Source organism: Ovis aries, chromosome 14 (genome assembly GCF_016772045.2).
Source record: "Ovis aries strain OAR_USU_Benz2616 breed Rambouillet chromosome 14, ARS-UI_Ramb_v3.0, whole genome shotgun sequence".
In the NCBI taxonomy this organism is placed as follows: domain Eukaryota; kingdom Metazoa; phylum Chordata; class Mammalia; order Artiodactyla; family Bovidae; genus Ovis; species Ovis aries.
This window is the reverse complement of record NC_056067.1, coordinates 4,051,518-4,072,314: the sequence shown is the minus strand read 5'-3', so window position 1 is coordinate 4,072,314 and position 20,797 is coordinate 4,051,518. Positions and strand designations below refer to the sequence as shown.

General features: G+C 42.2%; 1 protein-coding gene across 1 annotated transcript in view; it reads left to right on the top strand.

Moving 5' to 3' along the window:
• Positions 1-20,797, top strand: part of ADAMTS18 (ADAM metallopeptidase with thrombospondin type 1 motif 18) — a 147,264-nt gene that overhangs the window by 92,434 nt on the left and 34,033 nt on the right. Inside the window, exons 11-14 of the mRNA XM_015100376.4 lie at positions 5,375-5,547; positions 9,595-9,725; positions 10,547-10,670; positions 12,705-12,949. Coding sequence (XP_014955862.3) covers positions 5,375-5,547; positions 9,595-9,725; positions 10,547-10,670; positions 12,705-12,949 — 673 coding nt within the window. The remainder of the gene's footprint in view (positions 1-5,374; positions 5,548-9,594; positions 9,726-10,546; positions 10,671-12,704; positions 12,950-20,797) is intronic.

Sequence of the window (20,797 nt, the reverse complement as noted above, 5' to 3'; positions counted from 1 at the left end):
CATGTCCTAAACTCACCAGGAATACGGGTGACAGAGGGTCAGTCCTCAGAGGCGATGGGGAGAGGGCTTCCTGATGAAGTTAGACGTGGGAGAAGGTGGTGGAGTAAGAAGAAAGTGATGGGACCTTGGAAAACGGTGGATTTAATTTTCCAGCATGACTTGATATGGATGTTGAGAACAGAGGCTCTTAGGCTCAGTGCCTGAGTTTGGCTCCTAGTCCGCCCCTGCCTAGCTGGGTGGCCTTGGATGACTGACTCTCCCTGCCCTGCCCTACGTCCCTCGTTTGTAAAAAATGAGATAATGACAGGCTCTGCCTCGTATGAGCTGGTATTTACAAGTGCTGGTCTTTATCAAGTGCCTGGCACATTGTAAGCACTGGTGTTTGGTAGGTTGAGAACGTACCTAAATAATGAAACGACAGTAAAGGGAAATTTTTGAAAAGACAAATAGTCACCTAAGTCAGCACCTGAGCTGGATCAAGAGGCCAGTTTGTTCCCCAGTATAAGGAGGGGTTTGGCGATTCTTTAACCAGGGTTTGTTAGGTGGTATTTGGGAAAGCTCAGAGGCTGGTGTAGGATCTCTAAGCTTCGGCTCTCTTCGCATTGATTTTAGGTTGAAAATTTTTCTGTTGTGGAGGTTTGTCCTGTACGTGGCAAGGTGTTTAGTAACAGTCCTGAGCTCTACCCACTCCATGCCAGGAAGATGACTCCCCCTCCCTACTCAACCCCCAAGTCATGGCAGTGAAAGTATCTCCAGATGTGGCCCAGCATCCTGAGGGGGCACAGTCATTCCCGGTTAAGTCGTACTGCTCTAATCAGACCCAGTAACTCACTATCATGAAAGGAAGACTTGAGATGCATTTTCAGTTTAGACCAGAGTATTAAAACCACCCTCCGCATACACTGCGTGTAGCCCATGTCTTGGATAGAGTTGTTAGAATCATTCTATTACTTTCCGTTTTTGAAGCATTTTTCGTGGATCTGGTTTTCGTACATCGCAACATTTTACAATCTCGATATTTTCCCAAGAACGAAAGAGATTACCTAAGTCAATAGCTCTGCTGGTGAAGTGCATGAATGACGCCCCTGAGATTTAAATTAAAGCCTCTCTCTTATCTGTGGGATGGAGAGCTCTCATTATAACAAGACATTGTTCTTGGAAATAGCATACTGTAATTTTAGAAACACCTAATACAAGAATTAGTCAGTCAAGTGGTTCGGTTTGGTGCAATTTTATCATCTCAAATAAGATTGAGGCTAATCAGGATTTTGGTTAGTTATGAACTCCGTGAGATGGTGATGGACAGGGAGGCCTGGCGTGCTGCGATTCATGGGGTTGCAAAGAGTCGGACACGACTGAGCAACTGAACTGAGCTGAACTGATGCACAAAGCCATAAATAAAGCAAGTAAATGATAGGCTGTTTTGAAACGGTTGAATCGGCTCTCCATCCTTAGATCATGTTGTTGCCGTAAAGCTGGTTTACTCCTCTTTCAGGTTACTGATTTCTTTCTCGATTCCGCTGAAACCTTTGGTCTGTTCAGGTCACTCAGCTTGAGCACTTTCATTTTTTCCTGTGAAAAGCAATGTGAGCTTCTTATTTCACATAATGATGGTTTTCCCAGAGCATCTTTTGTTTCATAAAAAATGAATTATTTCTGGTTGATTCATGGGTTTATCAAACTTTTCAGCTTCAAAAAGACTGAAAGGTTATCTGGTTCTGGAACGGCCAGACCCAGCACATGCGGCCCTTCGTCTTTGTCCCATGTCTGTGAGAGACCCATTCATCAACGCCCCGGTGTTTTGCTGATCTCTACTCTGCCTCAGGAACCTTCTCAAAAGACTTTTCCAGGCATTTGCTGTCAATCAGGGTAGAACAGATGCATGAGCTGAAACCTGTTGTTTCATCTGATGGTTCTGCAAATGGGTAACCAGAGGAGACGGAGGCTCCCACTCAGAGTGGCAGCCGTTGTTCCGGTCACCAGGCTGGGCGTGGGGGAGTCTAACCAAGATCCCACTGTCTTCATCCTCACTGGGAACATTTTTTCCTGGTTCCTGGAAGAGAGCCTAGTGAAATTCCTATACACTCTGTTCAAGAAAATGGATAATGAAAATTCAAGTGGAACAATTCAAATCATGATAAGTAAACTTGCTAAAGCATTCTGTGTGTGCTTAGTCGCTCAGTCGTGTCTGACTCTGCATCCCACGGACTGTAGCCCCCCAGGCTCCTCTGGCCATGGGATTCTCCAGGCCAGAATACTGGAGTGGGCTTGCCATGCCCTCCTCCAGGGGATATCTCCAACCCAGGGATCCAACCCAGGTATCCCACATTGCAGGCAGATTCTTTACCAGCTGAGCTACCAGGGAAGGCATTCTAGAACTCTCTAGAACATTCTCGAACTCTCCTAAAATATGAGTCCATTTGAGAAAGACCAACAGAAGAATATTGAGTCATATCTCTGGCCCATTTTCCAACCAGTAAATTCCAGACTCAGCTGATTATCAGAATCACCAATTGTGCTTTAAAAAAAAAACCCACTGATTTCTTGATACTCCTCATCATGAGAAAGCCTTTGAAGAAGTCCAGGGATATTTGTGTGTGTGTGTGTGTGTGTGTATGTATGTATCTGTGTCTGTGTATATTTACACGTGTGATCGATTGTATATAAATATACATATACACATATATACATGTAATATATTGTATATATACATATATTTACATATATATACACACATTGTTGTTCAGTCACTAAGTATGTATTTTATATTTATATATACACATATAACCACATAATACATATATAAATATGTATTTGTACATGTATAGTGTATATGTGTCTGTATGTATACATATATAAATATGTTATATAAATATATGTGTGTGTATGTGTATATATGGAGGGAGAGTTACATATATAAATACTTCTTAAAAACAGCTTCCCAACTGCTTGTAATGCTCAGCCATTGCAATATATAATGATCAACCAACAGTATAACCATTTGTAGTCAGGACTGACTAAATTATTCAGAAGCAAATATGTATATACTTCATAGTAATCTAATATAAAGACAAAGTCATGCACCTAGATATTTGGGAGTTTTTTGTTTTTAATCATAAAGAACTCATTGTACCACGGGACATCATGGTAGCATTTTCTGTTAATTTATCCTAATACTCATGTTCCAAGTTGCAAGAAAAAACATATCTGTATTTGAAGATTTGATGGCAAAGTCCAAATTCTTGCCAGTCATTAAAAGTAGAAAGCCCTTTAAAATAGTTACAATTGATTTGTCCTCTGCCCAAAACTCTCTACCGGCGGTCTCTCAGGTAATCATCACAGCCGTCCTCACTTGACACGTCAGGAGGCTGACTGAAATTGCCTGCAGAAAAGCTGGCAAGGAGCAGAGTGCGCTTCCCTTCAGATCTGCTCCGCTGTCTGCAGCCCGCCCCCGGAGCACTGGGCGTCCTCGTCTCCCTCTTTGCCTTCCCGTGCCCAGCCTGCCTGCCGACCTCAGTTCCGTGCGGGCACCACCGAGCTGGACCCTCATCCTGGGGAGCCCAAAGGTGTGAGGTGGAGCTCTGTTCTGGCTCTTTCTAGCTGTGTGACCTCCACTCAGCACATCTGAGAAGCGCTGCCGGCCGTCTTTCACTTCATCTGTACACTGGGGGGATGGCTATGTGAGGCTTTTAGCTGGTTTTTTATTTGACTACCTTGGGCCTTAGTTGTGGCACGCAGGCTCGGTAGTTGTGGTACATGGACTTGGTTGCCCTGCGCATGTGGGATCTTCGTTCCCTGACCAGGGATCCAACCCACACCCCCTGCATTGGCAGGCGGATTCTTAACTACCGGACCACCAGGGAAATCCCTGTATGAGTTTTGAGGTCTTTTCCATGTTACACTTTCTGAATTGAAGAGTTCACAGGTGGTCCTCTTTCACTTTGTTGAATTTGAATAGTCTAAATGAAGCTTATTTGTAAAATCTCAGACTAGAGAGGCTTATGCTGAGACAATTTTAATTACGCACGACTTGTAAAGATGACCAGGAACAGAGGAAGGCTCTCAGGAGGTGCTTTCAGACTTTTCTAAATGCTTTTTTGGATAATGGTTGAAGAATTCTTGGGGGATTCGATCTAGCACAATAACTGCTAAATGCTTTAGTAGTTGTTCCAGAGTGTTTTGAAATAGCTTAAAAATCTCGTTCTGGCGATGTGACGCCTCCCCGTTCTGCTGAATCCATTGTCGCATAGGAGGATTTGATCAAATGTGCCGAAGCAAATCCAGAGGTGTTTTATAGCATTCCTGTGCTTCCTAAAGAGACAAGGAATTTTAATCACATGTATTTATTAACTTGGATCCTTCTTCTATGTTACATGTTTGCATTGAGCTTTTGTTAAGAGATGATATATACATGGTTTTTAGTCCATTTCATGGAAATTGAAAAGAGGCAATTTCTTTGTGCCTGGAGTATGCCGGAGAAGACATTATTGGTAACTTTTTTCAGTGGGGTTGACACTCCTTTTTATTTTGCTTTCTGGTTTTTGCAGTCTACCTAGCAAGATCTTAAAGAGCTTGCCATTAGGTCATAATTCTTTATGTTCTAATGGGATTCCTTACTCTGGAAACCCATTTCCCATTGTGCTTGGCAGGAAAGGCGCAGGCCACCTGCAATGTTAAAAAGTAATTATGCAGATACAAACAAGGGCATGTTCCCCCCACCCCCGAGTTTAGAATCCTGGGAATAAAGCGCATATGAGTCAGACAAAGCTAGATTGGAAAATATGGCAAGTCATGCGCTCAGTGTCCTAATGGACCTTCTACACCCCAGGAGGTGTCTACAAACTGTAGGGAGAGGAGAGGGGTCGGAGGTGGGAGCCAAGCTGGGGAGGACGCTGGATCTGCGCTGGAAGAGCTTTGGCGCCAGCACATGGGGCCTGTGTGTTTGCATGCGTGGCACACTGAGCAAGAGCGTTTAGGCGTGCTTCCAGACTTCCCTAACACATGAGGTAAGAGGATGCGTGCCAAGAATATGCCTCCGCCAGTCTTTATGGAAGTTGCCAGAATGTTCAAATTGGATTCAGAGGTAGCAAATATACTCCATCTAACATGGCAATTGATGAACAGTGGTTGTATCTACCCTAGGGCCATGTAGAGAAAAGAAAGCAGAGAACAAGAAAAATTGTTGGTTGATTAGTTATGTCTGCCATGGGTACAAGAAGGGTTGTGGGCCACATATTTCCACTGTTGTAATCGACTGGTCCCACTGCCATACACTGTGGCCACCATAATGATGGTCCCTCCCTGTAATATTGCCTGTGACTAATAGTGAGCCCTTTGCTTGCCAGTATTTAAAGAGCTTTAATCTTCTTTGCAGGCCTCAGTATGGCGGCAAGTTCTGTCCTGGCTCTAGCCGTGTTTATCAGCTGTGCAATATTAACCCTTGTGATAAAAACAGCTTGGATTTCCGAGCCCAGCAGTGTGCAGAGTATAACAGCAAGCCTTTCCGTGGATGGTTCTACCAGTGGAAGCCCTATATGAAAGTGGAAGGTAATTTGGTCTCTATGAACCTCAAACAAATATATCTCCATGTGAACAGGAATGTGAATGAACAGCGCAGAAAAAATTGTTGCCTGTATAAAAGAGTTTCAGTGTTTACCTTTCATTACCCGGGCCCATCCTGGCCCAGGTTTTCATTCAGTTCTGTGGGTTTGTTTATTTTTCAACATTTTTTTTTTCATAAGACATCCCTTGCCTCCCACATGTATAAGTTGAAGAGGTCATGTGTTTGGAATGTACTTATGTTTCTAAACTTACTTTTGACATTTCAGCAATTAAGTCTCCCAGGAATGTTAATTGCAGTTGGTATGAACTGTCCAGACCAAAAACTCATGAAACCATATCTGCCCCATGGAGACACCATTCTCAGTAACTGACATGGTAGATGATAACAGACATGGGAAAACCTATTTTCAGAGTGTATGCACACACACACACACACACACACACACACACCATGAATAAGAAATATCTCTATATTAAATTCTTGGTACTTACTATAGCAAAGTAATACCTTGTATTTGAACTTTTACATTGATTAGTTTTGATTTTCAGCTCAACATCGAAATTTAGTTACCATGTGTATAAGTACCAGATTTAACGTACTTTCTGTTACAGAAACAGAATAATTCTGTGCAAAATAAGCTGAGACCATTCTGTTTGTTTCCTATCAAATTTTTTCCACTCACTCACTCACTTTATCAGAACTCATCTACCCTCCCTTGGAAAAGGATAAATGTAAATCCCAGTCAGACATATGCAGAATGGGAAGAAACCAGATTTAATGATAATTCATGGGAAATAAGACAGAGGGCTGCTTCTGAACAAAAGCTCAAAATGAACCTATATTATCAATAACCAAAAGGAACTGATGTAATCAGACCTCATTATAATAAGTATTAAGTAGCTTCTACGAATCAGAGGTGATACTACAAGTTTGCTCAACATCAGCAAATGTTACAAAATATTTTCTGATTTCAAATTTCTGTCACTAATATTATTGCAGCTTTACAAGGTAGAGAACTTGCCATTTCATTCATTCATTCAACAGATACTGATTGAGAACCTCCTCCTGGGAGACTCTCTGCTCCATGCAGAGGCGAGTACATTGAATAAAACAGAGACCCCAGCCATAGGGTCTCACGTCCTACCGCAGGAGACACAAAAGTTTAGGCTTTCTCATCCTTTCCTCTTCTCTCTTTGATACTTACTTAAAATCATAGAAGACAGACCATGATTTGAAGGTCTGTGACATTCATGCTGCTTGGGAAGAATCAGGGAAAGACTTTTCATAAATCTAGACAGTCTCTGTCTTACACTGATTAGCTTTTTCTTCTGTATTCCTTTTTTTAAATTGAAGTATAGTTGATTTACAATGTCTGTTAGTTTTAAGTGTACAGGAAAATGATTCAGTTATATATGTATATATTCTTTTTCAGATTGTTTCCCCTTATAGGCTATTGCAAGATATTGAGTACAGCTGTCTATGCTGTACAGTAGGACCTTGCTGTTTATCTATTTTATATGCTGCTGCTAAGTCGCTTCAGTCGTGTCCGACTCTCTGCGACCCCATAGACGGCAGCCCACCAGGCTCCCCCGTCCCTGGGATTCTCCAGGCAAGAACACTGGAGTGGGTTGCCATTTCCTTCTCCAATGCATGAAAGTGAAAAGTCAAAGTGAAGTTACTCAGTCGTGTCTGACTCTTAGCGACCCCATGGACTGCAGCCTACCAGGCTCCTCCACTCATGGGATTTTCCAGGCAAGAGTACTGGAGTGGGGTGCCATTGCCTTTTCCATCTATTATATATATAGTAGTTCATATCTGTTAATCCCAAATTTAATTTATTAAATTAATTTATCTTAATTTATCCCCTACCCCAACTTCTGTGTTTCTAATAGACTAGTTCCTAAACTTTCTCAGGAACCTGTGTGGAAACACTGAACTTTCTAGAACTTGTTAATTCTTAGGAATGATGGAGAAAAGAGAGGGTATATGTTTTCTAGCTCCCTAATCTCACATGCACTGAGTAGGACTCACGAAATAAAAATGTTATTAGAAAAAATTCCTAGGTGAGAAAAAAATGGAATCCATCCATATGGCTGCACATTTGGGCCATAGTGACTTCCCTTCTCTCCTGTTTTTGACTCTGTCTTTTATTGAGTGGTTTGTGAAAGGCATCCACTTGCGAACTGTTCACACGTTTGTTGTCAAACTGTTGTCAAGGATTTCACACAGCATCGCCCACATCAAGTCTCATGTGAGCAGCGTCACGTGGAATTCCTGGCCGAAAAGGACTCTTTCTATGGGAGAAATTGGCACAATAACGCCTTTCTGATAACAAGAGCTCTCTAAAGATAATACTTTATTTTTGCGTGTGATACCAAACACTTCTCAGAGACCTAACATAGTTTTAGTCTTAATGTTTAGTTTGTTTGCTTCCTCTGCCTTTTCATGATTTGACTCTTTTCTGTATGTTTTGTAAATGTTATTGACCATATGCCTTTTTTCCAAAGTGCCTAAAACATTCCCTCTTAACAGACTGAATAAATATGTAAAATCAGTGTGCCTGTCCTAAATCACAATCAGAAAATTATGACCTATGGGCCAAATCTGACCCTTTCTTAAAACATATTTTTTTTAAAGTGGACCACTTTTAAAGTGTTTACTGAATTTGTTACAATACTGCTTCTGCTTTATGACTTGGGTTTTTTGGCCCAAAGGCACATGTGATCTTAGCTCTCAGACCAGGGAACGAACCCATACCCCCTGCACTGGAAGGCAAAGTCTCAACCACTGGGCCACCAGGGAAGCCCCTGACCCGTCTTATCAAATATTGTTTTATTGTGACCCAGCAATACTGCTTCGTTCACATGCTATTAATAGCTGACCTCAGGGTCTATGAAATCTTAAATACTTACTATCCAAGGAGGGTAGGGACACAAGCCACCAATCACTTGTATTGTGGCTCTTAGGATTAGGAAAATAAAGTTCTCATGTATTAATGTTAAAGTATTATATGGATTACTAAAAGGAGTTCATGTGTTAAAAAGTCACACACATCTGCCCTCAGGCATACATGCTCACACACACCCACATGGAAAACTGTAACATTTCCCACCTTGATCATCAGTTCAGTTCAGTTCAGTTGCTCAGTCGTGTCTGACTCTTTGCGACCCCATGAATCGCAGCACGCCAGGCCTCCCTGTCCATCACCAACTCCCGGAGTTCACTCAGACTCACGTCCATCGAGTCCGTGATGCCATCCAGCCATCTCATCCTCTGTTGTCCCCTTCTCCTCCTGCCCCCAATCCCTCCCAGCATCAGAGTCTTTGCCAGTGAGTCAACTCTTCGCATGAGGTGGCCAAAGTACTGGAGTTTCAGCTTTAGCATCATTCCCTCCAAAGAAATCCCAGGGTTGATCTCCTTCAGAATGGACTGGTTGGATCTCCTTGCAGTCCAAGGGACTCTCAAGAGTCTTCTCCAACACCACAGTTCAAAAGCATCAATTCTTCGGTGCTCAGCCTTCTTCACAGTCCAACTCTCACATCCATACATGACCACTGGAAAAACCATAGCCTTGACTAGACAGACCTTTGTTGGCAAAGTAATGTCTCTGCTTTTCAATATGCTGTCTAGGTTGGTCATAGCTTTCCTTCCAAGGAGTAAGCGTCTTTTTAATTTCATGGCTGTAGTCACCATCTGCAGTGATTTTGGAGCCCCCAAAAATAAAGTCTGACACTGTTTCCACTGTTTCCCCATCTATTTCCCATGAAGTGATGGGACCAGATGCCATGATCTTAGTTTTCTGAATGTTGAGCTTTAAGCCAGCTTTTTCACTCTCCTCTTTCACTTTCATCAAGAGGCTTTTTAGTTCCTTTTCACTTTCTGCCATAAGGGTGGTATCATCTGCATATCTGAGGTTATTAACCTTGATCATAGTAGCTTTCTAAATAAATTTAACTCATCTTTTCGGTAATCACGTCATTGTCCTAGGATTTCCTCTTGACCGTGACCTCGTTTGATCTCTTTGCTTCTAGAGGAAGACCGATGTAAACTGTACTGCAAGGCTGAGAACTTTGAATTCTTTTTCGCCATGTCCAGCAAGGTGAAAGATGGGACTCCTTGTTCCCCAAACAAGAACGACGTTTGCATTGATGGGATCTGTGAAGTAAGAGAACACTTCTGCTTTGGAACATGTGGTCATGCTTGTGCTGCCTCCTATTAAATTTATGGCGGGAGATTCTTATGTCTGGATAAGAGCAGCTGGTGAAGGGAAGAGGGTAACATTTCAAGTTGGATGTGAGTTTTTATCTCCAAGTCCCTGCTCACTTTCTGCATGACCCCTGTCCTGTGTTTTGAATTTCTCTTTCACTCCCTTTCCACATACGGAGGTGCTGATATGTGCTACTTTACATGAAAGTTTGTAAAAGATAAGAATGAAGCTAACAGTGGCGGGAGACTTTGCTTGTGTGTTCACTAAGTACACGCAGTACATGCTTAGGACTTTGTAAATGTGCTTGGAAATAGCATTTCTGTTTACTTGGGGTGAGTTTTTCTTTTTCTTCCGGTATCTACTTTCTCTTTTCAATTTGATTGTGAGTTCCGTCATCTTTTAAGGGAGTGTGAGTGTCCTTGGGTTGGTGTTGGGGGGAGGGGGGCAGTCCCAGCATTTTTATGTTTCACTGGTAGAACTGGCCTAAATAAATTCCTCTCCCATTAACAGCAGTAGTGGCTTTTCATTCCAGTTTTACAGATGAAGGCTCTAAGCCTTAGAGGAGTTTTGTGACTTCCCTGATCATATGTCCAGTGATGGCAGAGGAAGGATTTGAATCCCTAGTCAAACCTGAGACTCTGCTCTTAATCATAAAGCTGCACCACCTTCCTAATATTTAGTAAATACAGAAAACCATGTATACGTTTTGGTTATTCTAAGCCAGTGGCTTCTCAAATGTTTGATTTTCTCGCTTTTTTTTTGTTTTTTGGTCACAGCCAGTGGGATGTGATCATGAACTTGGCTCTAAAGCAGTTTCAGATGCCTGTGGTGTTTGCAAAGGTGATAACTCAACTTGCAAGTTTTATAAAGGCCTGTACCTCAACCAGCACAAAGCAAATGGTAAGAAATGCTGCAGATTCGGTGCTATGAGCGGTGGGACATGTCCTTTGCTGCCAAATGAATTTGAGACTTGCTAAATATGATCCAGCTTTTCACTAGCTCCTATGATGCATGGAAGATGATGGCTTTTGATGCTTTGTTATCGTTCAGTCACTCAGTCGTGTCCGACTCTTGACACCATGAACTGCAGCACGCCAATCTTCCCTGCCCTTCACCATCTCCTGGAGATTGCTCAAACTCATATCCATTGAGTAAACGATGCCATCCAACCATCTCATCCTCGGTTGTCCCCTTCTCCTCCCGCTTTCAATCTTTCCCAGCATCAGGGTCTTTTCTAATGAGTCAGTTCTTCACATCAGGTGGCCAGATTATTGGAGCTTCAGCATCAGTCCTTCCAATGAATATTCAGGACTAATTTCCTTTAGCATGGACTGGTTGGATCTCCTTGCAGTCCAAGAGACTCTCAAGAGTCTCTTCAACACCACAGTTTAAAAGAATCAATTCTTCGGTGCTCAGCCTTCTTCACAGTCCAACTCTCACATCCATACATGACTACTGGAAAAACCATTGCTTTGACTAGATGGACCTTTGTTGGCAATGTCTCTGCTTTTTAATATGCTGTCTAGGTTGGCCATAACTTTTCTTCCAAGGAGCAAGTGTCTTTTAATTTCATGTCTTCAGTCACCATCTGCAGTGATTTTGGAACCCAAGATAATAAAGTCTGTAACTGTTTCCAGTTTTTCCCATCTCTTTGCCATGAAGTGATGGGACCGGATGCTATGATCTTTGTTTTTTGAATATTGAGTTCTAAGCCAGCTTTTTCACTCTCCTCTTTCACCTTCATTAAGAAATTCTTTAGTACCTCTTCACTTTCTGCCATAAGGGTGGTGTCATCTGCATACCTGAGGTTATTGATATTTCTCCCGGCAGTCTTGATTCCAGCTTGTGCTTCATCCAGCCCAGCATTTCGCATTATGTACTCTGCATGCAAGTTAAATAAGCAGGATGACAATATACAGCCTTGATGTACTCCTTTCCCAATTTTGAACCAGTCCATTGTTCCATGTCTAGTTCTAACTGTTGCTTCTTGACCTGCATACGGATTTCTCAGGAGGCAGGTCAGGTGTTCTGCTATTCCCATCTCTCTAAGAATTTTCTACAGTTTGTTGTGATCCACACAGTCAAAGGCTTTAGCATAGTCAATGAAGCAGATGTTTTTCTGGAATTCTCTTGCTTTTTCTATGATCCAGTGGATGTTGGCAATCTGATCTCTGGTTCCTCTGCCTTTTCTAAATCTGTCTTGAACATCTGGAAGTTGTCGGTTCACGTATTGTTACTTATGCAAGAGCAAAGGAGGATGAGAAGTCTTAGCAATACAAACATCCAGAGGTGTGTTCAACAAATGCCTTTCTGCTGAGCAATTTCAATATGCTGTGACACCTGTATTTGTTAAACAAAGAACGTATTGTAACTTTTAAAAAATATATGTATTTATTTTTTTGGTTGTACCAGTCTTAGCTGTGGCATGTGAGATCTAGTTCCCTGACCAGGGACCAAACCTGGGCCCCTTGCATTGGGAGTGCAGAGTCTTAGCCACTGGACCACCAGGGAAGTCCCTGTATTATGGAACTTAGATGGTCCACACTTAAAACGTAAGATGCATACTTGAAGCAGTTATCTCACCATCTTGAGTAGAACTGAGCTTCGAGCCCTGTCTTCTGCACACCACAGTTGAGACTAGGCAGCTCCAAGTTTTTTCCAGATTGATTAAAAATAAAAAGCATCTTTGAGTTTCGTGGCCCTTGTTGTTCAGGAAAAGAGAAGCGTGTCTTCTGTCCACACGCATGTGCTTGGGGAAAGTACATCATTTTCTCTCTCGGGTGTTCCTACCACTTGAAAAATGGAATAACTGAGTGTTTTCACTGCGTAGGAGTAGAAATGAGCCGCACTCTGTAAGGAGGGCCACTGCGTCTCTCTGACGGGGTCTCCCGCGTGTGACGTGGATGACAAAAATGTTCTGCTCTCTCCACTTAGAGTATTATCCGGTGGTCACCATCCCAGCGGGCGCCCGCAGCATTGAGGTCCAGGAGCTGCAGATATCCTCCAGCTACCTCGCAGTCCGAAGCCTCAGTCACAAGTATTACCTCACAGGGGCCTGGAGCGTCGACTGGCCAGGGGAGTTTGCCTTTGCCGGGACCGTGTTTGAGTACCAGCGTGCCTTCAACCGCCCTGAATGCCTGTCTGCCCCGGGCCCCATCAATGAGACGCTGGTCTTTGAAGTAAGCCCCTTCTCTTTATTCGGCTCTTGCTGCATGTCTAGTGACGACCCCCATTTAAGCTAGCTTAAAGAACCACTAGTTCACACTGTATCCTAACAGGCTAAAGCTCAAAGGGCAAAGACAGCCCCTTCATTTAGGGGAAGAGGGATCCAGTGGGTCCCCGGGAGAAAGTGCCAACTTTCACATTTAGATGCCAGCCTTCCACCAGTCCACCTGGCTGTTCAGTTTGCTGAGGAATATCCCAGGGATCATTTTTTACATGATTCCAGTTTGTCTGCGTCTGCCGTTTGGATAGTCTGTTCATAGTTATTCATCACATAGATCTACCGGCCTTGGAGGCAGAGTGGCATAGTGGAAAGAACACTTGCTTGATGGCTAGACAGTTTTGGAGAAGGAAATGGCAGCCCACTCCAGTATTCTTGCCTGGAGAACCCTGTGGACAGAGGAGCCTGGTGGGCTGCCATCTATGGGGTCCCACACAGTCGGACACAACTGAAGCAGCTTAGCAGCAGCAAGACAGTTTTATAGAGCAAGCCAACTCACTCTTTTGGCTGACGTTTTCTTTAGAGGTGAGAAGAGAAATGAATGGATAACAACGAGGAGAGTGAAAACAGCCACCATAACTGCGAATGACTCCGTAACAGAATTGTCACGGAGACTTTGTCTTTGGTCCTCATCACATCTCAGGTTTGCTTCCTCCAGTTTATAAAACAGGGCCAATCGTGTGCTTTCAGAGGCATGTGGCATGTCTGAGGTGTATAGAAGTCCCTGTGGCCACCACGTACCGAGGACTTAGGTAACCAAGCACTCCCGTTAGTCATTCAGCTTCAATCTCTCACTTGCAAAACTGGGACAGGAACCCTGCCTCACTGACTTGCCAGAAAAATAAGCAATGAAGTGTGATGAAGAAATGTTAACAGATTTGCCTAGCTCACGTAGCTAGGAAAAAAGCAGAGTTGACTTGGAGTCCAAATCTTTTCCATCTACAAGTATGATATCTGCTCTCAGGCTAGTCATATTGCTCTGCTCTTTTCAAATCAAAGAAACAAGTTAATTCAACTATTTCTATTATTATTATTTCAGGTACTAATCAAACATTTACTAAGAAAGATGAATTTAAAAAGAGGTTAAAAGTATGACTACATGTAACTCCCCCCACCTTGGAAGGACCTATTTTATTTTTATTGCTTTTGCTATGTGATGCATTTTTAATTTCTTTACTTTTATTGGAGTATAGTTGATTATCAATGTGTTAATTTGAGGTGTACAGCAAAGCGATTCAGTTATACATATATCTATTGTGTTTTTTTTGGATTCTGTTCCCATTTAGGTTATTACAGAGTATTGAGTAGAGTTCCCTGTGGTATAATTTTCTTTACCAGCTGAGCCACAAGGGAAGCCCAAGAATACTGAAGTGGGTAGCCTTTCCCTTCTCCAGGGGATCCTCCCGACCCAGGAATCAAACTGGGATCTCCTGCAATGCAGGCAGATCCTTTAGCAGCTGATTTATCAGGGAAGCCCCGGTGCTATACAGTAGGTCCTTATTGGTATCTCTGAATATTTTAAATATAGCAGTATGTGCATGTTAATCCCAAACTCCCAAACATACGGCTCAACCTTCCCCACCACACTCCCGCTGATGACTGTAAGTTCATTCTCTAAATCTGTAAATCTGTTCCTGTTATGTAAATAAGTTCATTCACATCGTTTTTTAAAGGTGACACGTATAAGTGATAGCATACGACATTTGCCCTTCTCAGCCTGGCCTGCCTGACTTACACGATCATTGTTTGGTCAGTCCACGTTGCTGTCGCTGCGAGTGGCATCATTTCACTCTCTCTTGTGGCGAATATCCCACCGTTTACAGGCACCATGCCTCTGTCAGTGGGCACTGAGATCGTTTCGCGCCTTGGCTTTTGTAAACAGCGCTGCAGAGAAGGTTGGGGTGCGTGTGTCTTTTTGAAGTAATGGTTTTCTCCAGATAAACGCCCAGGAGTGGGACTGCTGTGTCACGTGGTAGCTCTGTTTTAGTGTTTTAAGTGAACTCCGTACTGTTCTCCACAGTGGTGGTGCCAATTTACATGCCCACCAACAGTGCAGGGGCGTTCTCATTTCTCCACACACTCTCCAGCATTTACTTTTTGTAGATTTTTTTGGTGATGGCCTTTCTGACTGGTATAATGTGATAGCTCATTGTACTTTTGGTTTGCATTTCTCTGATAATTAAATGTGGAGCATTTTTTCTTGTGCTTTTTGACGACCTGTATGTTTTCTATGGAGAAATGGCGCTTTCGATCTCTCCATTTTTTGATAGGGTTTTTTGGTGTTTTTGACATAGAGCTGTCAGGTCTTTTATTTCAGAAGATGCAATTAGGAACCCCAAATCAAACTGGTTTTATCGTAGGGTAGTTTGGAGCTCAACAATGAATCCAGCCCCTGAAATCAGCCTGTAATTACATGGAAGGCATAGGAATTGAACTTTCTGGTTAAAGATTTTGAGACTTGTTTTTCAGTCCTAATTTTTTAGATGGATATGTTTGTTTTCTTTTCTATCAAGCATCTGAGCAGCAAATGTCTTTTCTTTAGAAAAGGTATATTTTCTTTAAAGATATATTTAGCTTGCAAGGAATCAGTTTTAGAGCAACATGGCTTCCTAAGTTTTACCATGAGGCCTTTGATCCATCTCTAAGCAAATGTACACAAACCAAGTTCTGTGGCTAGAAAATTACTGAATCAGAAGGTGGGTACCTCTCACAGCTTCTGCCACCAGCGACCGGAACCGAGTCCAGATGATTCCTCATGAGAAACACGTGTTTTCCTGCTTAATGACAAGCAACCATTTTTTGTTGTCGTTTCTCTGTCCAATTTTCTTCATAATTACAAAGCCCTTCCGGTAGGTTTTCACAGTTCTGTCTGTAATTTAAGGTTTGCTGTTAACCATAAGTTATCTTCAGGAAAACCACAACAAAGAATGAGACAAGAAGTGATGGAAAGTGCAAAGCAGAATCACAGAGCTCCTTCTGACTTTCATCTTTAGAACCTGAATGTCCCCTGTCATTGTCTGGGTTGATCAAATTAAACAGATAATGGACACATTGTCACTGAATACTATGCCAGCCTCAAGCTGAGAATTGTTATTTGTGCTTTGCTTAATTTAAGCATCCCTTCTTATCTCATTTATCTCTGTTATTTAATTCTGATTAAAACTAAATCTTTGGACTGTTCACTGGGTCTAAACATTTTCCTAATGATTCTTGGCTATTTTTGAGAAATGAAAAGAATGATCTTCATTGGTGATGGAGTTCTACAAGAGCAGTCAGCTACACCATCTATCTCCTTGCAAATACATAGAATTCCTGGTCATCCAGTGGTTAGAATTCCATGTTCTCACTGCTGAGAGCCCAGGTTCAATCCCTGGTTGGGGAACTGAGATCCTAGCAGCCTCAGGGCATGGCTAAAAAACAAACCAACAAAAACAGCTGGATTGTCCTCGCAAATACAGACAGATCCTTGGGTGCGGGTGGAAACCAAAATGTAAGCGGAAAAATTGGGCAGATCTGAATACAATTATAAAAACATAAAGCCTTTCCCAGATTCAACTGGGTATGTATGGTTTTCTAAAATTTCATTACTATATAAATGCGATTAAAACTACAATAGGATCTCTATTAATACAAAATGGTAGTTTTACCACAATGCAGTAAGGTCACATTCGCCTAGCTATTGTTTTTACAACAGCTTTCTGTACACATTCTGCTTATAGATTCAGTGAAAGATCCAGTTGATGTGCTTGGAATGTGGCTTGTCTGAAAATAATCCACAGGGAAACTTGTATGATTAATTGGTCATGCCTTGCTTGTATTCTTTAAAGGAGGCATGGTTTCATTCAAAACTAGCAACTATTTTTAAAAATCCAACTCAGTAACCTAGTATTATATCTATTTTATCTTTTAAAAGAATTTGGGTTAATGACTATAATATTTAAATTGTACGTTATTGCTCCCAGAAGAATATGGTCAAATTTGAGGTCAGTTTTTATCACATGCTCATGCCTCTCCAAAACTGATAGAACACAGTGATTCTAAAAACTGAAAAAATCACAATAAGCAATAAATTACATTTTCTAAAACTAGACTACGTATCAGTATCCAAGTCATCCATCCACGGCCATCTTCTTTAAAGAAACGAAGTTCAAGTTCGTATGCCTTTCCATGCAACTATGAATTGAATGAAAATGAATACTTCTGGAGCCAAAAATATGTTCACTCCAATATGAATTGTTGAATGTGTTTTACAATCCCATGGGATGCTGAAATGGAAGTGTGGGAACCCAACAAAATGGAAAATGCTGTTCTACCCACAGAAAGTGTGTGTCAGTCACTCAGTCGTGCCTGACTCTTTGTGACCCCATGGACTGCAATCCACCAGGTTCCTCTGTCCATGAGATTTTCCAGGCAAGGATACTGGAGTGGGTTGCCATTTCCTTCTCCAGGGGATCTTCCCAACCCAGGGATCAAACCCAGGTCTCCTGCATTGCAGACAGATTCTTTACCGACTGAGCTACCCACAGAAAGTACAAGTCTGTGAAAGAAAGCGCTTTCTCTCTTGGCCTCTTAAAATGACTGCATGGTCACTAAGCTCTTACCATAGTGTAAAATTCAGCAGAAGGGTGTGTTTGCCAAAAAACAAGAAGATGACAGTGTAAGGATAAGGTCCCTCTTTATATCTCATTCATTTATGTTAATCAGATCCTCTTAATATCTTAGCTAACTCCTATCTTCAACTACCTTGGCATGTATTGATTTAGGTAGCTACCTTCAAAGCAATGTTCCTCTGTTTATTTCCTCTCAGTGTCTGACTTAAAAAAAAAACAAAACAAAACACAAAAACACTAAACTTTCTGTTGAGTGCTCATTCACTGCCCAGCCCTATATAGACATTGGAGATACATAAATGTTTAAGACATAAATCATGTCTAGTCAAAGCTATGGTTTTTCCAGTGGTCATGTGTGGATGTGAGAGTTGGACCAAAAAGCAAGCTGAGCACTGAAGAATTGATGCTTTTGAACTGTGGTGTTGACAAAGACTCTTGAGAGTCCCTTGGACAACAAGGAGATCCAACTAGTTCATCCTAAAGGAAATCAGTCCTGAATATTCATTGGAAGGACTCATGCTGAAGCTGAAACTCCAATACTTTGGCCACATGATGCGAAGAGCTGACTCACTGGAAAAGACCCTGATGCTGGGAAAGATTGAAGGCAGGAGGAGAAGGGGACGACAGAGGATGAGATGGTTGGATGGCATCACGGACTCAATGGACATGAGTTTGAGTAAACTCTGGGAGTTGGTCATGGACAGGGAGGCCTGGCATGCTACAGTCCATGGGGTTGCAGAGTTGGACACAACCGAGCGACTGAACTGAACTGAACATGTCGCCAAATCATTATAGTTGCAGGTCTTTAAGGAATGTAAAGAGTGAGTTTTGCTATGTGAGTCCCATTCTTTTTGAAGCAACGTGAGTTTGAACAGGAAGCACCTCTTGAAACTGTTGGTGATTCAGGTCCCTCTGATACTACTGTGTCACTCTGCATGAGGCACTTAAACTGTCTGATGATAGTTTATGATACTTGGGGAGATAATTTCCCCAGGCTAAACTTACGTCCTCTGCTCTGTCCTGTAGCACTATCCTGAAGCACTTCTAAGCACCTGAAACCCTCTATTGCTGAGAGATCTTTGTAGCTTCCATAGTCAGCGTAGTATCTAGAACTTCAGTTCAGTTCAGTTCAGTCGCTCAGTCGTGTCCGACTCTTTGCGACCCCATGAATCGCAGCACGCCAGGCCTCCCTGTCCATCGCCAACTCCTGGAGTTCACTCAGACTCACATCCATCGAGTCAGTGATGCCATCCAGCCATCTCATCCTCTGTCGTCCCCTTCTCCTCCTGCCCCCAATCCCTCCCAGCATCAAAGTCTTCTCCAATGAGTCAACTCTTCACATGAGGTGGCCAAAGTATACCAGAGTTTCAGCTTTAGCATCATTCCCTCCAAAGAAATCCCAGGGCTGATCTCCTTCAGAATGGACTGGTTGGATCTCCTTGCAGTCCAAGGGACTCTCAAGAGTCTTCTCCAACACCACAGTTCAAAAGCATCAATTCTTCGGCACTCAGCCTTCTTCACAGTCCAACTCTCACATCTATACATGACTACTGGAAAAATCGTAGCCTTGACTAGACGGACCTTTGTTGGCAAAGTAACGTCTCTGCTTTTGAATATGCTACCTAGGTTGAGTCATAACTTTTCTTCCAAGGAGTAAGCGTCTTTTAATTTCATGGCTGCAGTCACCATCTGCAGTGATTTTGGAGCTCAAAAAAATAAAGTCTGACACTGTTTCCACTGTTTCCCCATCTATTTCCCATGAAGTGATGGGACTGGATGCCATGATCTTCGTTTTCTGAATGTTGAGCTTTAAGCCAACTTTTCACTCTCCTCTTTCACTTTCATCAAGAGGCTTTTTACTTCCTCTTCACTTTCTGCCATTAGGGTGGTGTCATCTGCATATCTGAGGTTATTGATATTTCTCCCGGCAATCTTGATTCCAGCTCAGGCACTCAAAAAAAAAAAAAAAAAAAAGTTAATGAATGACATCTGATGAGAAAATTCATTCATTCATTTAAAGAGTAGAATCTTCTTTCCAAGTTGAAAAATCATCCATGGAGACAACAAATAAATCAAGTGACAGGTGACTTTCTCTGACCCAAGTCAAGAGTGACAGGGCCAGCCTCTCCTCCCTATTTCTGTCCCAAACAACCATCATAATCTGAAGTTCTCTGAAATGCTTCTGCGGTACACATTTTAAAAACCACTGGATTTCCTCATCTGTTAGGACTAGTCTTAGAACTGTACCATTGAAAGTTAAGTACAGAGAAAGGCATTCAAAGTATTGAAATTTTATCTCTTCAGTTGCATTTGAGGAATCAATCTGCTTTCTAAAAGGCTTGCCTTTCCCAAAGTAAATAATTTATGCATAAAAACTTGCTGTCCAGTTAGCTCACAGTTGACTCACCTTGATCTGAGGGAACAGCAACTTGCCCTTCCAGGGTAGGGGATTAACTAGATCTTTTCACTTATTTCTGAGTGTTTCCTGGTACAGAGCAGGAGTAATATAGTCCTGGGAAAGACTGACTGCTGTCAGTGAACCCCAAGAAATAAGTGCATGGCCTGACATCAAATAGAAATGTCCCCTGCTTCTGGTTATCTTTATATGTCAGAACTTTATGGAATGCCTTCATAGGGAAGCTCAGTTTAAATGGAAAACAGACTTTCACTTTTATCATTGAATCACGTGCCTGCCCCGTTTTCAGATGGTCTCTTGGAAAGAATCTTCATTCTCCTTGGAACCCAGATCCCACAGGGTCCACCGTTTGCAACAGGTGGACGTCAGTTTAGACTGTGCTGGCCTTCTTGATTTCCTTGGTGGCCAAGAGGAAATTCCTAAGGACAATTAAGGATTTATATGATTGTCTGAGTTCTTAAATATTTTAGGCATTATTTAAGTCCATCAATCAAATTTTTATTTCAAAGTACAAATATACATGTATTACATGTAAATGACTTGGAGAAACGGAGTTCATTTTCTTGATCCTGTATCCTGTTTCTGCCTCAGCCAGGGGAAAACAACCCATACACATGCACACCCCAGATCAGAAAGAAATCAATATTGATTTGGCAACTGCACACTTTCTGAGATCACTACAGACACAGCTATTATAAAGTAGATAATTTCCATGTCTTTCTGTATGTCCGCTTATCCCCCACAGCATAGGTCTGGCATAGAGGCTCAGGAATTTCTT